The 16706-nt window shown below is 31.7% G+C and overlaps 1 protein-coding gene across 1 annotated transcript in view; it reads right to left on the minus strand.

Annotated features, from left to right (window-relative positions):
- The window catches only part of SHOC1 (shortage in chiasmata 1), a 138542-nt gene that overhangs the window by 81739 nt on the left and 40097 nt on the right, over window positions 1-16706 (minus strand). The window contains exons 6-11 of the mRNA XM_074206097.1: window positions 14893-15058; window positions 12997-13078; window positions 10226-10379; window positions 5404-5505; window positions 3463-3601; window positions 1023-1117 (exon numbers count right to left, since the gene is read on the minus strand). Coding sequence (XP_074062198.1) covers window positions 1023-1117; window positions 3463-3601; window positions 5404-5505; window positions 10226-10379; window positions 12997-13078; window positions 14893-15058 — 738 coding nt within the window. The remainder of the gene's footprint in view (window positions 1-1022; window positions 1118-3462; window positions 3602-5403; window positions 5506-10225; window positions 10380-12996; window positions 13079-14892; window positions 15059-16706) is intronic.

Below are 16706 nucleotides of genomic sequence, written 5' to 3' on the forward strand. Positions count from 1 at the left end.
CTATTAAATAATGAGAGTATAATTTCCATTATTGCAAAAATGTTCTTTTTTATTCATGACTGGGAAAACATGTTATATTTCAGTAACATAGGTTATGTGGTTTTAAAGTATTTTTAAGCATAGTATACAAATCTTTGAAGAGCTAACATAAGATGTATATTCAAATAAAATCTGTTTTATCAGTTATTATATTAACAATACTTTCTGTAGCAAAAATGTTTCTTAGGAAGGAACTCAGGAGATTAACCAAAAAAATCACAATAATAGATTTTTCTAATAATATGCCTTTAATTTATTGTTGTCTTCAAAATTTGCATGGCAGGAAAAAATTTCAAATATTCAGATTATTTGACTTGTCATAAAATATTTGGTTGAACAGAACTTTCACATTTCTGCTGAATATTTTACTGTGTATTTGGTAGACTTGGGATCCCTATATGACTCTAAATTCCATGGAGGTGGAGTCCATTATATCTTTAGGGACATTAAAGAGAGATACACCTGGGAAAATGGACAATCCCTGATTTACAAACCTGTGACCTCCAAATGAAGTTCTGCTTCCACATTCATTCTACTGCTTGATCCTTTGGGTCTCTCTCTCCTAGCTTTACACTCACATCCTTATCTACTAAAGCTATTGAGTCCAAGAGAAGTAAAATGATTTGCACCAGGGAAACAAAGTTGTTTTTTAGTCCTGTCTTTTTCATCTTGCCTTGCATAAATTATGGTTTAAACAGGCTTTCATGGGCTACCCTAGGAACCTAACCATTATGTATTTGTAACATTCTTTGAGGAAAAAAAGTTATATGCCAAGTTCCAAACTACTGACTTGTAAATGAACTTTTTAGTATGTTGGGAGAGGTTTGTATGTATAACTTTGCTAACAAAACTCTTTTGGTACATTGTAACATATTTAGATGTCCTAGATTAAGGCTATCTAGTATTTCTTGTGCTTGTATTTTTCCATATTGAGATGTACTTTTTCTGCAGCAGCTGAGCACATGCAAAAAAGCATTTCTTACCTGAAAGTAAAAGAGACTCCAAGGAACTTCGATAATCTTCTGACCACAGCTCCACTCTATATTTTATAGTATAATTTTCAGCCGAAATAAAATTACTGAAAGACATTTATATTAAGATAATAAATATAACATTTAAGTTAATGATTAAATTAAATATTTTAAAATAAAAAGTAAATAAATATAAACACATGATAAATAAAAAATTTATATTCAATTTAATAATACCTTTAGGACATCTAGAATTTTCTTTTTTTGAATTACAAAAGTATAGCTGAAAAAAATAGAGATTCTGAGCACTTTTTTAACTTTGGAAAATGAAAATACTAATCCCATTTTACAAATGGAAAGCCTGAGCTTGATGGACATTTTCAAACTCAAGATAGTAATATGTGAGAAGAATATCATACTTGTCATCTTCATGAGTGATAGTGTCAAGAGAGGGAATACTGGAAAAAACAATGTGGAAAAAACAATGTGGGAATCTCTTTTTTCTATTGGCATTTATGGCATAGTCTACCTATAATTTCTGGTACCTCAATTTAGCTTAAGTTTTAAGGCACTGTTCATTGAATTAAAAGTTCAGAAAATAGGTCAGATATAGTTTCAGTCAATCTAATTGATGCCTATGTGGCTTAACTTGAATAATCAGTAATCAAATAATTTCTTTTTTTGTTCAAAACAGGGCCAGGTATGGTTAAAATATCTAATTTTCCCCTGTAATACAGAAATTTTGGATGTTTCATGGCAAAAGGAGCCAATCAAGTTTCTTTAAGTTTTTATATGATGCTATAAGTTTTATTTGAACTGAGGAAGCAAATATATAAAGGGCAGAAAAGAAGAACAAAAAAGGTGAACTTCTGTAGAAAAGCTGTTAAAGAAGACTTATACAGGAAAATCTGGTAATTCTTCATGACATTTTGTGAAGCCAGGTCTAATATGGATATGCAATTGAGTCATAGACCAATATATATATAAATATATATATATATATATATATATATATATAGAGAGAGAGAGAGAGAGAGAGAGAGAGAGTTTGAGAATCCATTGGTAAGGGAAGAAGTTTTCCTATTCTATAGGGGAGAGGCCATGTCTTTGTGATTGTCCTGATATCTTGCACATAGTAGATAATAAATGTTTGGCTTATTAACTGGTATTGGGATAAAGGGTATAAAGGTCTCAGGTAGTGGGTATAGTGGATATGGACAAAAAATAAATGCATGGTAATTTTGGAGAAGAGGAATTAGAAGCTAGAACTAGAGAATAGGAAAATTGCATTTAGGAGTCGAAATTTTGAAGGAAACTAGACATTCCAAGAGGAGAGGTGAAAAGAGAATGCCCTCTAGGCCTAGGCAAAGGCATAGAGATGGATTGTCCTATGTGAGGAACCATAAAGTAGCCAGTTTGACTGAACCAAAGAGGATATAAAGGAGAACAATATGTTTAAGGCTGGAAAAATAGGTTAGAGTTAAATTGTTAAAGGCTTAAAATGTTAAGCAGAAGAATCTGTGATTTCAAAAGCAACAGGAAGTACCTGGAGATTATTGAGCAGGGCAGAGAGATATGGTCAGACTTATGCCTTAGAGATGTCATTTTGAGAGTTGTGTGGAGGATGGATGGGTGAATGAGAAGACTCTTAAGACAGGGAAACCAATTTGGAGTTTATTGTAATAATAAACAAGAGGTAATAAGGGCCAGACATAGGGTGAGAGTTGTTCAAATAGAAAAATGGGATAGATGGAGATGAAGGATAGTCAATAGGTAAAATTTGATGGTACAGAGAAGGTTGGAGGCAAAAATTATTACTGCATGCTTCAGAGTTGCTTCTCAGGGCACTGATAGAAGTCTATTTTCTGTGTTAGAACAGAGAACTGAGTTTTTTTGTCCTTTAAGACAAATCAGAATTATCAAATCAATGGGTACAATGTAGAGTTAGAGAAACTGGGATTCTAGAAAGTTGAATGAATTGTCCAATGTCATATATCAGTAGCCTACCCAGAATTGTTCTTATTTTCATTTTTGATATTGTTTCTTTCTAACTCTTTTTGTAAACAAATGGAGTTATTAATTCTTTTTTTTCAATTCAAGTGAAGGCATTTATTTGGAGGATTATATTCCCTAAGAGTAGTTGGTCTCCCAAAGAGAGATACAACTCAACTGAGTGGAGGATGAGCTTTTAAAGAGGCAAAAATGAGGTAATCAGGAGCATGCAGATGAGGGGTGGTGCAGCTATAAATTTTAGAAGGAAAATCAATTCAAAACATTTTCTTAGAGTATACTACTCTATTTAAAGAAGGGGGGGGGATGTAATTTTTCTTTCCAAACAGACTAAAATAATCAGGAAGCTTTCTCTTAGAACATGGAAAAAAATATTGCCACAAAATATATATAAATAAAAATTAGAATTTTTGTAATAGAATTTCATCCCATTTTTACTTACATATTATTAGCAGGAGAAAGTTCATATGTTTGAAGTCCGGCATGTATTGGATTTACCAGGAAATGTTGGGTTATTAGATGTGGAGGAGTTAAAGGAATTTCTAACTCCCCTGAAAGACACAGACTGTGAGAAACTAAAACTGGGGGAGAAAAAATCACAAGTGAGGGTGGAAAATGAATGGATTTAATGATTATTATGAATTTTCCACAATAATTATTTTTATTCATATTATATTAGACAAATGTAGTTTTACAAGCACCAATTCAAAAGAAGCTCATACTAGAGTTAAAACAATTTTGAAGGAATTTTGGGGTTGAATTTCAGTGTTATATTGAGTAAAGAAAGTTGGACTGGGAGTCAAGAAAAGCAAGTTTAAATTTCACCATTACTTGGTAAGTGACCATAGGAAAGTCACTTAATATCTGTATCTGTGAGCCTTGGTTTCTTCATCTCTGAAATAGATACCTCTTCTTATGTCTACCTTGTATTATCAATCAAATGAAATGATGGTTTAAAAAATCCCTTGTAGACTTTCAAGAACTATATAAATATTAGCTTTTGCTATCATTATCTTCATCATCATCATATCTCAAGGTGTGGAATTTTTCAAAACAATGGAAAAATTATACATGGCAAGCATGGCAAAAAAGATAATTGAGAAGACATCAGTAACTACTCATCAGTAACTACTTCATCATCTCTATAAAAAAATTTTTAAGAATAAAAAAATCAACAAGAACAGTCATTTTTTCCTCCTTAAGAGTTTGAGTATCAAGGGGATAGTAGATTAATGAGATTATTTTTTAAGGATAGAGGAGACCTAGGAGTATTTTTTCACATTAGAGAGTTAAACCTATAAATAAACTTAAGGAAAGATATAGACTAGGATTGCAAAGGATGAGATGACATGAATGAATTACAATTTGTGTTAATAGAAGTGTTCACATAAATGAGATTATATATACACTTAATTTTCTTTATTAAATGCTATCAATTATCAAAAAATAATTTTTGCATGCCAATGTTTTGTACAGATAAATGTGAACTCTAGTCATGCACATATGAATATGGTCAGACCAGGTTATATGGTCACATAACCTATGATACAAAGTATCACAGCAAAGCAGCTCTAGATTATAATTGCTATTGTCAGATGTTCAGCCATTTTCAGTTGTGTTCAACTTTTCATCACCCAATTTGAGATTTTCTTGGCAAAGATATTGGAGTGATTTGCCATTTCCTACTTTAACTAATGAAGACACTGAGGCAAACAGAGTTAAGTGACTTGCTCAGGGTCACACAGATAGTAAGGGTCTGAGGTCAGATTTGAATTTAGGAAGCTGAGTCTTCCTGACTCCAGGTCCAGCACTTCATTCAATATGCCACCCAATTGCCCCCAATAACAGACCCATCCCAATACTAATGGTATGGAAGCTTTCTTTACTCTGCTCTATTTTTCTTAATAAGACAAAGTTGACTCTCTTTAGGCAGCCTGGTATCTCTACCTTGACTCCTGCCTTATTCTATTTCAGAGCTCCCAAACGTAAGAGATCCACAAATTTCAGCATCCCCCAGTAACAAGAATTATAGATGTATACCATCGAATCCAGTTTATAATTTTCCTTAAATATTTTCACTACAATATTGATGTGTTACTGGTATTTTCATGAAAAATATTTTGCTGGTTTTCTCAATGTCCCTTATTTTTATTTTTTAAATCTCTATGATTTTTCTCTCTGTAATCAGTCTGAATTGGGGTCAATTAGAGTGATTAGTATAAAGAAAATATAAATTTAAAAAAGGAAATGACTAAAAATAACTATAACTTCAAGTCTAACTAAAACCTGAATACTTGCAAATGCACTGATGTTCTCTTATATCATAGGCTTATTGATCTTTGGAAAAACTTACGGAGATCATTGATTTAGTTAGTAATTCTACCTGGTTCACTGTTTTCTAGTTCACTTTGGTCTTGTATGGCATAAATCTTCTCTGTGGGGCAGTATCCTGACATAATTTCATTCTCATACTTGGTAGGAATGGCTAAAAAAGAAAGGGATAAGCTTTAGTAATTAAAAAAACCAATTGATTAATTTATTTCCTTGTGACAATTTTAATGCTTCTTCTCTTCCCACACCCCAAGAGTCTTTAACTTTACACACACACACACACACACACACACATACACACTATACTTTCTCCTAGAAGTCAAGATTAGTATAAATGTGAAGTCACATTGTTTTTATTAAAAGGAATTTATAAAATTTTCTACTTTGGTGATACTGTGGTCCTCATAGGAAAAGATTCATACTCATTGTTGGTAGTATCAAAACAATGGCAGACATGAATTATCAAAATATCAATTACCCTTTATGAACAAAATAAAAAGGTATCTAGCTCCCATTAATGTAGACAGTACCTGGAAGGTAGGGTGGTATATTGTAAAGGGCTGAAAAAAAATTAGATTTACAATCAGAAGACCTGAGTATTAAATTTGGCTCTTTCATTTACTCCCTCTATGACTATAGACAAATCATTTAATCTTTCTGAAATTTGGTTTTCTTATCTGGAAAACAAAAGTATTGAACTAGATGACTTCTAAGTTTCCCTTCCATTCTAATACTATGACCTTAGGATTTATTAAAAGAGAAGTAAAAAGCATTTAGCAAAGTAACCCTTGCCCCGACTAGGTTGGTCTCTAATACTGTTTACACATTTTCTGTGAAGGTCAGAATCATCTCAATAGGAATATTTATACAAGGTGATTATGAAGGAAACTGAATAAAAAGACACATTACCTTTAGCACTTGAGTTTTCCTTCAAAAAATTATTGCCTTTGACTCTGACAGTAGCATAAGATAGGCAAGATGGATATTATGTGTTTATATTTTTCAGATGAGGAGACAAGGTGCTGTAGTATATAGCGCTAGATTGGTTTTCAGGAAGACCATGGTAAAGTTTACTAAATTAAGACTCAATTTCTTTATTTGTAAAATGGAGATAATACCTATAGTGTTCACTTTACCGATTTTTGTGAGGTTCAAATGAGATAATAATTATAACTTAATATAACCTTTTATAGTATACAAAGGACTTTACAAATTATCTCACTTGAATTTTAACAATAATCCTGTGAGGTAGGTGCTATTACTACTCCCATTTTACAAATGAGAAAAACCAAGACTCAAAGATGTTTAGAGAGAATGAACTTTTTTGTAAAATGTAAAGAACTGCATAAGTGTTGCCTATTACTATTTCATGAAGTCATATAGCTAGCTTATAGTAGAACTTGAACCCAGGGCTTGGGACTCCACCTTCAATGGTTGAATGCACTGCACTGCCTCCTTCCAAATATTCCAGATTGAATAATCCCTCAAACAGGTTTCTTGGAATAATTTCACTTCTATGGCCTTTAATCTATGTAGTAGGTACTACATATTAGACCTATTAATTCTCAGGTAATTATACCCACTTCCTAGCTATAGTTAAAGCAATGCTGTACTATTTCATATATATATATATATCTTTTCAACTTTAAATTTTTTGTAGTTTATAAAACAACTTTTACCTTTGGGCAAAACAAAATTGGCATTTTGAAAAGTATCTTAAATTGTGGACTTTTGAATTCCTCCAGTTTCAAATGCAATTTTGAAGGAAAACATTTTTCTTTTCTATTAGCATGGAATTTTAAAATAAAATTCAGTTTTTCCAAAGAGTGAATCAACTCTAATGTTTTTCAAAGAATGAATCAACTAGTTTTAGTGAATATTTTTTACCCTAAGGGAAGCTAAATTATCAGTATTCAATATGTAATGCAATTAGCTAAGAATTTTTGTTCTTGTTATTCCTGCCTAAGAGTATACTAAAGAAAACTCCATTCTTTTGGAGGTAATAACTTCATGTGTGAAAATAACTATTTTAGCTCAGGCATGATAATTCCTCCTAAGAGGAATATTAAATATTAAACCCTATTAATATTAAACCCTATTAAATATTAAACCCTATTTTTAAAAAAGCTCACTGGACTCAGTGGATGTTAGTCCAATGGAGTAGTAAAATATATTAAGAATATCTATTCATGTGAAGAAATCCAGGAACCTGAATAGAACACGGATAGGCAGCATCTGAATGAGGATCACGGAGAGAAAAACAGAAATGATACTGTCATGAGATTGTACTATAGATATCTAGTCAGAAGGAGGAATTAGAGGAGATGTTCAGAAAACATCTGGACAAATATAGATTAGTATTGACACATAATAGTAATGATAAAGGACTACAACTGTCTAGATTTCTACTGGAGCATTCACTCTGACAAAAACAGAAGCTATTATCTAAATTATAATTTCATTTTTAGGAGTATAGAAGCCTTCAAGGAGCACTGTTAGTGGGGGCAGCTAGGTGGCACAGTGGATAGAGCCCTGGAGTCAGGAGGACTTGAGTTCAAATTTGACCTTAGACATACAATACTAACCTAGCTGGGTGACCTTAGGCAAGTCATTTAACCTCTTTGCCTTGAAGAAGAAGGAAGAAGAAAGAAGAAGAAGAAGAAGAAGAAGAAGAAGAAGAAGAAGAAGAAGAAGCACTGTTAGTCTAGACATAATTCTGACCAGCAAAATCAATTTAAGACTGATTATTCAATCAAGAACATTTGGAAGGAGGCAATGCAGTGTATTCAACCATTGAAGGTGGAGTTGCAAGCCCTGAGTTCAAGTTGTGCCTCTACTATAAGCTAGCTATATGATTTAGTGAAATAATAATAGGTGACATTTATGGATGGTTGATGTCATAAATAACAAAGGTCTGAGAACAGTTATGTAGAGAAGAACGAACAATTTCATATGAACCATAGATTTCTAGTAAAGCAGATTTTAAAAAGTACAGACAAATGATAATTTGGATCCCATGGCTTAGATGGGAGGATAATATTAAATGAAGGTAAGAATAATGAACTACTCAATTCTTATTTTGTTTCTATTTTATTTTTCAGGAATAATACTTAGCATGAGATGGCATTAAGGACCAGACAGATTGTGAAATGATAGAAACAATATTTGAAATCAAGTTCTTTGACTCCAACTCTCTCTACTACACCAAAGCATATTTAACATGTTTCTGTGACCAAAAAACTTCAACACTGGTGACCAACTTTCTGATGCTAAGCCTCCTTGAGCTATACTGGGCTTCTCTCAGATGACAGAGTCTAGTGCTAAGATTGAGAAGACCCTCGAATACCTTTATGTCAGGAGAAGCACAGGAATTTATTGTAGATGAGAGATTTTATAGTACTTTTTTCCATTTTAGTTTTTCTTTTTCTACTCTTATTCTAGGTCTTTGACAATAGGTTTTATAGAGTAATCATAGTGACTACATATATTTTATTTGCTTTATTAATATTCATTAGCCTTTTATTTTGTTAGTAATGTAAATGTTTAAAATCCACTGCATTTGCTTCCAGGTTATTTTGTATCATATCCCTGACTGGCTGATACAGTTCTATAGGAAGTGATAAACCACTTCTGGGAAAATAAAGGAAACAAAATCTTCCCTATGTAATATTTTTAGATTTCTTGTTTTAAACAGACTAATGTTTCTCCTCTGCCAATTTTATAATAGAATAGGAAACTAGTATGGATGGTGCAAAATGCTCTTCCAAAAGAATACTGTCAGGAAAATCAATATGGTGATTCTTATATAGCAAATTCCTCGTGTAGCTAGTTTAAAAAAAACTGTTTTGAATATGTGAACCATTATAGCCTCTCCCTATCCAACTCCTTTTTCCACAAAACACATACATACACACACACACACACACACACACACACACACACACACACACATATACACACACACATTTTGCTTGGTCATAATCATATAGATTTTGACAATAGGTAAGAGATTCTTTTGTATGTCCAGAAGGGTAACAGAGGGAAGGTTTTTGAAGTTTTGTGTCATTTAAAGATAAATTGATTATGTATGTCTTTTAATGTGATAAAATCACAATATGGCCAACTTCTAGTAAATCAATATATTTATACTAATGAAATGAAGAGGAACAGATAATCTGATAGGATGATTCCAAATCATTTATATTTGTCACATATAGATGACCTATATATAATATATATATATATATATAATATATATAATATAATCTAGTTCAGCTATCAGCAACCAGTAACTAAGCTAAAACCCACTCTGAAGATAAGCAATTCTGGATCACTCTATCTAATCATTAAAACAGAGCTTCTTATTTTGGGGTCCACTGACACCTTCCAGGTCAAAGGACAGATTTTAGGGGTTCATTAATCTGAATGGGGAAAATTTACTCCTAACCTCTAACTGAATGTTACAATATTTCCCTCAATTGTTAAAAATGCCTTTCCTGGACATAAGATACTCAAGACTGCCAAAGGGAGAATGACACCAAAAATGTTAAGTACCCTTGATTTAAAAATGTGTACTCAGAGAGCTGATCTTTTATGATGGATGACTGAAAAAATTTAAAATGACAATAATTTTTTTAAAAAATGTTCTAGATTTGACTTATAAATGATAAATTATAACAAAAACCCACCACAGTTATCTAAAGAAGTGACAATTAAAAGAAAGTGAGAAATAGCTTATCACAGAAATATGTACCTCTGAGATTTGAATATGAGTTCTTATAGGAGAATGGATAAAAATATGTGGGTTCACAGAAACATTTTAATAGCAAATTATTAATAGTTTCATAATATAACATTAAAAAATTAATTCTCACCTTTTTCAAAGAGCTTTTCATTTTCAACCATAGAATCGATTATTTCTGGAGTTAATTTTACGAACTTCTTAAGTTCTAAGGATGTTTGTGTTTCTGTTCTTTCTTGGAGGCTGACAGGTTTCAATAATTCATATTTAATTGGCAACATCAATTGCTGAAAAATTACAATGGTAATTATTGGAGGTAGCTGTATAAATTCTGAGTTTAAATATTTATTATAAATATTTTTGAATATTATTTAACATTTGAGAATTTTTTTAAATGATAGTATTCACAAAAATAAAGTTTTTTTATTAAAGGTATGTGTATATGTGGAGACAGGCAGGACTAAAAATACTTTCAGTGACATTATGTCACACAGCTAATCTTCAGACAATTCCTTTGAAGCCTCCTCTCTGTCCATATCACCAGGGTCAACTTGGAGAAAGAAAGATCCCATTTTTAAAAATGGAATTAGTATATCTGAGAGACTGAGATCTGATGTCTATGAAATGGATTCTATTCCATAGCATGGAACCCAGTCTCCTCCGAAGACTCAAAACAGCATAAACATATCACTTGAAGAAGTCAGAAAAAACACTAAATAAATGAATCTTTTTTTGTATAGTGGAAATTTTCAGCTATATAAAGACAATTAAGTCTTCCATTCATGCTAAATATGTTGAAATTGAACCATCTATAAATGAGCTTCCTAAGGAAACATTCTCAATATCAAATTCCAAAATCAAACAAGTAAATTCTACCAAACATTTAAATAACAATTAATTGCAAAATATATGAACTATTTGAAAAAACAGGTAAGAAGGAATCCTACCAAATTCCTTTTGACACAACTATAATTTTGATACCTAAATCAGGGGGGACAAAAATAGAAAAAAAATGTCAAAAAACTAAAGGCCAATATCCCTAATAAATATCAACAGAAAATTTTTAAATAAAAATCTAGCAAGGAGATTGGGGTGACCAGATGGAGCAGTAGACAGAGTACTGAACCTGAACCTGGAGTCAAAAGGATCTAAGTTCAAAGTTGTCCTCAGACACTAACTATCTGTGTGACCCCTGGGAAGGACATTTAACCTTGTTGGCCTTAGCTCCTCATCTGTAAAATGAACTGGAGAAAGCAATGGCAAAACATTTCAGTATCTTTGCCAATAAAATTCCAAATGTGATCACAAAAAAATCAGACTGGACTGAAAATAATTCAGTAACAACAGCAGCAGCAGGCAGATTGCAACATTCCATACAAGCATCATATAGGTAGGTGGGTTTTATACCAGGAATGTCGGGCAGATTCACTGTTAGGAAAACTATAAGCACAATTGATTATATTCAAAACAAAAAAATAGAAATCATGCTTATATTAATAAATGAAGAAAAAGCTTTAGACAATACCTATTCCTATTAAATTCCTAGAAACCATAGGACTAAATGGAGCCTTTCTTAAAATGATAATCTATCTAAAATATATTTTAGGAGAAATCACTATGCTGAAAATGAGGGTTGGAAGTACAAATAGATTTTCACCTTTTAAAGTACTTTTGTTTTTGAATTGAGCCTTGTTTTTTTTTTAAATGGTTCAAATACAATTAAACTACTTGCTCCTTCAGCTCCCAGTTTTCTTTGCAAACCAATTTTAAGAAAAAAATTATTTTGTATTTTCTTAAACTACAAATTGCAAATGAGAAACTACTTTGTAAAACTTTAGCCTTTAGTGTGGCAGATCTTTCTTTTCCTTGTTTCTCAAGGAGATGAGCCACTAACAATGCAAAGATCCTTTGGAAAACCATTGTTCATATGGTTTCCATTATATGAATAAATCTCTAATCTTTTTGTCCTTACCTTATACCCTCCAATTTTCTCCAGTACCATTTCCACTAGACAATAACAATTGACACATATGGAGCATTTTAAGAAATTTAAAGTATGTTACACACAGTCTTTCATTTTTTACTCTTTACTGACATGATTTTAAATCAGCCTTGTGAGTTTATTAGTATGGAGAGTCACAGCAATGGAATCCTTCTTGGTTCCCAGGGGCACCGAGAAATATTGCACATCTGTGTCAGATAGAACACCTGGACCTTGTTGGTTCTGAGGTTGACTTTTTAGCCACTATGCCATGTTGCTTTTTCTGAGGGAGATACTACAGGGGGTATTATCTTGACTTTGCAAATGAGAAAACTGGGGCTTTAGGAATTTAATGGACTTGTCCAAAGTCACAAACCTAGTAAAAAAATGGGATGTGAATCTAGTTCTTGAATCTAATTCTAGGGCTATCTCCACTTATACCATGCTGCATTTTACTTAAAACCTCAAATATATGAAATTGGTCAAGGTTTATTGAATTCCCAGAATCATTCTTTCATAATTTATCTTTACCAATAATACAACTCTCCCAAAATCAATCCATTATCAATTATTTTTTAGTTTTAGGTCATATATATAGCATGCTACTATATATATATATATATATATATATATATATATTAGACTACACATATATAGCAGACTACTAAAGTCTAGAGAAATTTGTTCTACTACTTTTTTTTTAGGTTTTTGCAAGTCAATGGGGTTAAGTGGTTTGCCCAAGGCCACACAGCTAGGTAATTATTAAGTGTCTGAGACCGGATTTGAACTCAGGTACACCTGACTCCAGGGCCGGTGATTTATCCACTGCGCCACCTAGCCGCTCTGTTCTACTACTTTTATAAGAACAATATTAAATAAAATTAGGATCACTAAAACATGATCAACAAAACAAAAAACCCTACTTTTTCATCTTCAAACAATTCCCGAATCATATGTAATTCTTTCTCATAGACTTCCAAATTGCTTTGAAAAGGGAAATATTTCCTGAAAAGAAAAAAGAAAAAGTAAAAATTTTAATACTCAAATAACATTCTAAATGAAAATATTAAGTCAATTCTTTGTTTTGATTACTGATTATCAACTCTGAGTTGCTTTGTTTTATTTTTACATGTGTATATGTGCCTACAAACACACACACATAGATACCTATACAAATACACATGTGTATACATATCTATATCTGGTTGTTTGCCTGTGTGAAGAGTTCTTATGTCTCCATACTACTCCTATAGAGGCCATGATAGGGAAGCTTTAATTGTCTGCAAATGTGCTTATGTGGAACATCTTACTATTTATTACTTAACAATACATAGTAACTATATAATCTGGGGAAACCTAGATCTTTTAAAGGGTCATGCCCAAATTGTCTTATCTCAAATATAACCCTTATTATATCAGATGTCCTAATATTAAGCAAAATAGGAGGACCTAGAATAAAAATGAGTTTTGGACAATTATCATTTCATTACTATGTAGACTTTCCACTGACTTCCAAGAACAGTCTAAATTCTAACAATAATTTTTTTTTAACATTTTGAGGGGAGAACAAATTACTAAGCACTGTGCTGTTTAGTGAAGATTCTAAATTTTTTGTTTGTTTTTAAATCCCTAGAGGGATATTCTGTGGTTACTCTGATGTGGGTTAGGCATATTTCTTTAATTGCAGTCTCTTCAGAATATCACCCAAGTCAAACCTTTTTATAGAAAATCTATTCTCTGACAATATGGTGACACAGATGTAACAGCTTTTAAATATTTCATAAAAATCTGTGACTTTTTTGCTCAGTTTATTTTGGATTCTCAAAATAAAAATACAGACTATTATTAAGGGACTTGTTTCCAATCACATAGAAGCATCAACATCTATAAATGAAATAACTATTTTATTTTATACAGAACTTGAAATTAAATGTGGCATTATTTATACCAAATGAATCACAAATTTACATTGGTATAAACTGCCTATAAAAGTCTATATATTTTGAATAGTTCTGAATTCATTTGAGATTTATTTATAGCCTTCGAGGAGTTATAGTCACATCAATGTGAATTACCCTAAACCTAAATTGAAATAAAAATACTAGATTTAAGTGGCTATCTGGGTGTAAAGCAGAATGTTTGATTCCCAACCAAATCCCATACTCATTGCCAATGTAAAAGCAGGAGGTTTTCTCCTGTCCTGCCAGGTATTCTAATTGTAAGGCAGAGAGACAAAAAGATTGTTGTGGAGGCATAGGGAGATTTATAACATTTTATTGTGCAGCCTTGGCAATGGGAGGCTACAAGGTCAAGTCCAAACATAAATCAATCCTCATGTCTGCTAGTTTCTAGTCTATTAGTTCCAAGACTCTGCAAGTTCTGCCCACTAGCCTGGGCATTTATAGGGGCATAGAACAAAGCTGGAATTAGGGCAACATTTAGGGTTACATAAGTATCATAAGTATAAACAATATTGTGTAATTTGGACTACATCTGAATTCTATATAAGGGCTTTACATCCAGTCAAGCTCCATAACTGTGACTAAATGAAATTCATATTCACTTCAAATGGCTTGCATTATGCTGGGTTTAACCAAACTATTTCAACTAAAATTAAATGGAGAAGATAGGTATCTCTATTTTACTTCAACTTTAGTTGAACCTTTGGATTGATATTTGTACACTGGAGACTCTGAATTGCAGTAAAACAAAATCCATAATAATCAAATTTGACTTAACGGCAAATAGATTAAAACTGAGAAAATGGAAAGAACATTTCCCCCCTCTTAAATGTATTCACAATACAGTGATTTAAGTACCTGAGGTGATCAACTTCTATGTGGATCTGTTGTTCTCTGAAATCTAGACAAGGATCTTTTAATAAAAATACTTTTAGTCTATTTAAAAGGTTTTGTAGAGTAGGTAGTTGCTTTTTATACTCTGCCAAACTATGTCTAAAAATTAGGTCATCATCAATATATAAATCTGGAAAGAAATAAGAAATTAGAAAGGAATAAAAAGTAGTTTCTATAAATATTAATGTGAGCATATTTAAATTTTTTTAACTTTTTTATATTTCAGGGTACTTTTTAGTTCACTGAAGAACAATTTCCTCGGCAGAAGAATCTTTCACTCCTTTAAATTCCTTAAAATATGATTATACCTGCAAAGTTCTAGGTAATATTGTGAAATAAACTTTGTTTTCCAGTCTCCTTTCTATACTTTTCAGGGATTTCTATGTACCTGAATCTTCATTCAGGCATCTATTGTCTTCTGTTCTTTCAGACTTCTTCCCTTGTGAAAATCTGCTAGCATGAAAGGATGGAACCAACTCATCATATTAATGACTGAAAAATACTAACATGTTACCATTTCTAGGAGTATCTCCATTTTGACAGGGCACCACAAGTTGTTGTAAAGGAATAAATCTCTAGTTGCATTATTTTTAGGCATAAGCAAGCAGATAAGGTAGCATTGGGAAACAGGCACAGTATATATCATCAATAACATTATTGCTACCATTTATATATCATAAATGCTTTATATTATTTTATTTGATCCTCATTAGACAGGCCCTGATCATATTTCCCAAAATAGTTTGCTTCAGCAGAGTTTCTATCAAACTGAGAACTATAGAAATCATGTACTAAGACAATAGTCAATTTAAAAAGACTACTTGTATATTGAAGTATTCCCAAACAGTATGAGAAGCCTCTGCTAACATTGAGCACACAGAATATTGGTGGGAAGAATATTAGTTATCTTCTCTTTTATGTTGGTTTGAGTTTCTTTCATTTCTATATTTTAACTCTAGATTGGTAATACATATTTTAAGAGGGAGTTAATGTTATGGAAATTATCAGAGAAATACAGGTATATCTACTTACTAAACATTTAAATCATAAGTTATTGTCTTCATTACAAAAGGGTTATTCAATTTATAAAAGAAATGTACTAGATTCCTTTAAAATTGTATTGGCTAATACATATATGTTATCTACAGAGAAATTAACAGCTCAAATGATAAGTCAATGCCGATTTAAAATCAATCAGAAATGAGGCAAAATCTGCTCTGAAGATTAAAAATAAAGTTAAAGGAAAAATATCTTTGGTTTACAAAAAGCCTAGGTATACCTACATTAAGTGTAGGACTTGGAATCTGAATGACTTAGGTTCGAATTCTGTCTTTGACACTTAACAGCTATGAGAAGACACATTGTCTCTCTGAGTCTTATCTGTAAAATGGGGATAATACTTGTAATTTACAGGATTCCTGTCAAATGACATAATGCATGTAACATGCTTTACATACTTAAAGTTTCTATAAATCAAAATTCAAATTATATTAGATGCTTATCATGTTTCAGGCTTTATGCTAGGCCCTGGGGATACAAAAATAGGAAAAAACAAAGCAAAACAACAAGGAACCCACAAGGATTTTAGATTACTTTCATTCTAATTTCCCTAATAATATTAGTATTATTTAATGTGTACAAATAAATGTTACATAAAAGAGAATTCTTTTTAATAAAACAAATTGTTGTTATAGAAATTAGGGTCTTCTTGTGAAGATTAATTTCATATCAAAGTAAAAATGGAAAATTACATATATTATAATAAATATTTACATCAG

The sequence above is a fragment of the Macrotis lagotis genome, chromosome X (assembly GCF_037893015.1).
Source record: "Macrotis lagotis isolate mMagLag1 chromosome X, bilby.v1.9.chrom.fasta, whole genome shotgun sequence".
Taxonomy (NCBI): Eukaryota; Metazoa; Chordata; class Mammalia; order Peramelemorphia; family Peramelidae; genus Macrotis; species Macrotis lagotis.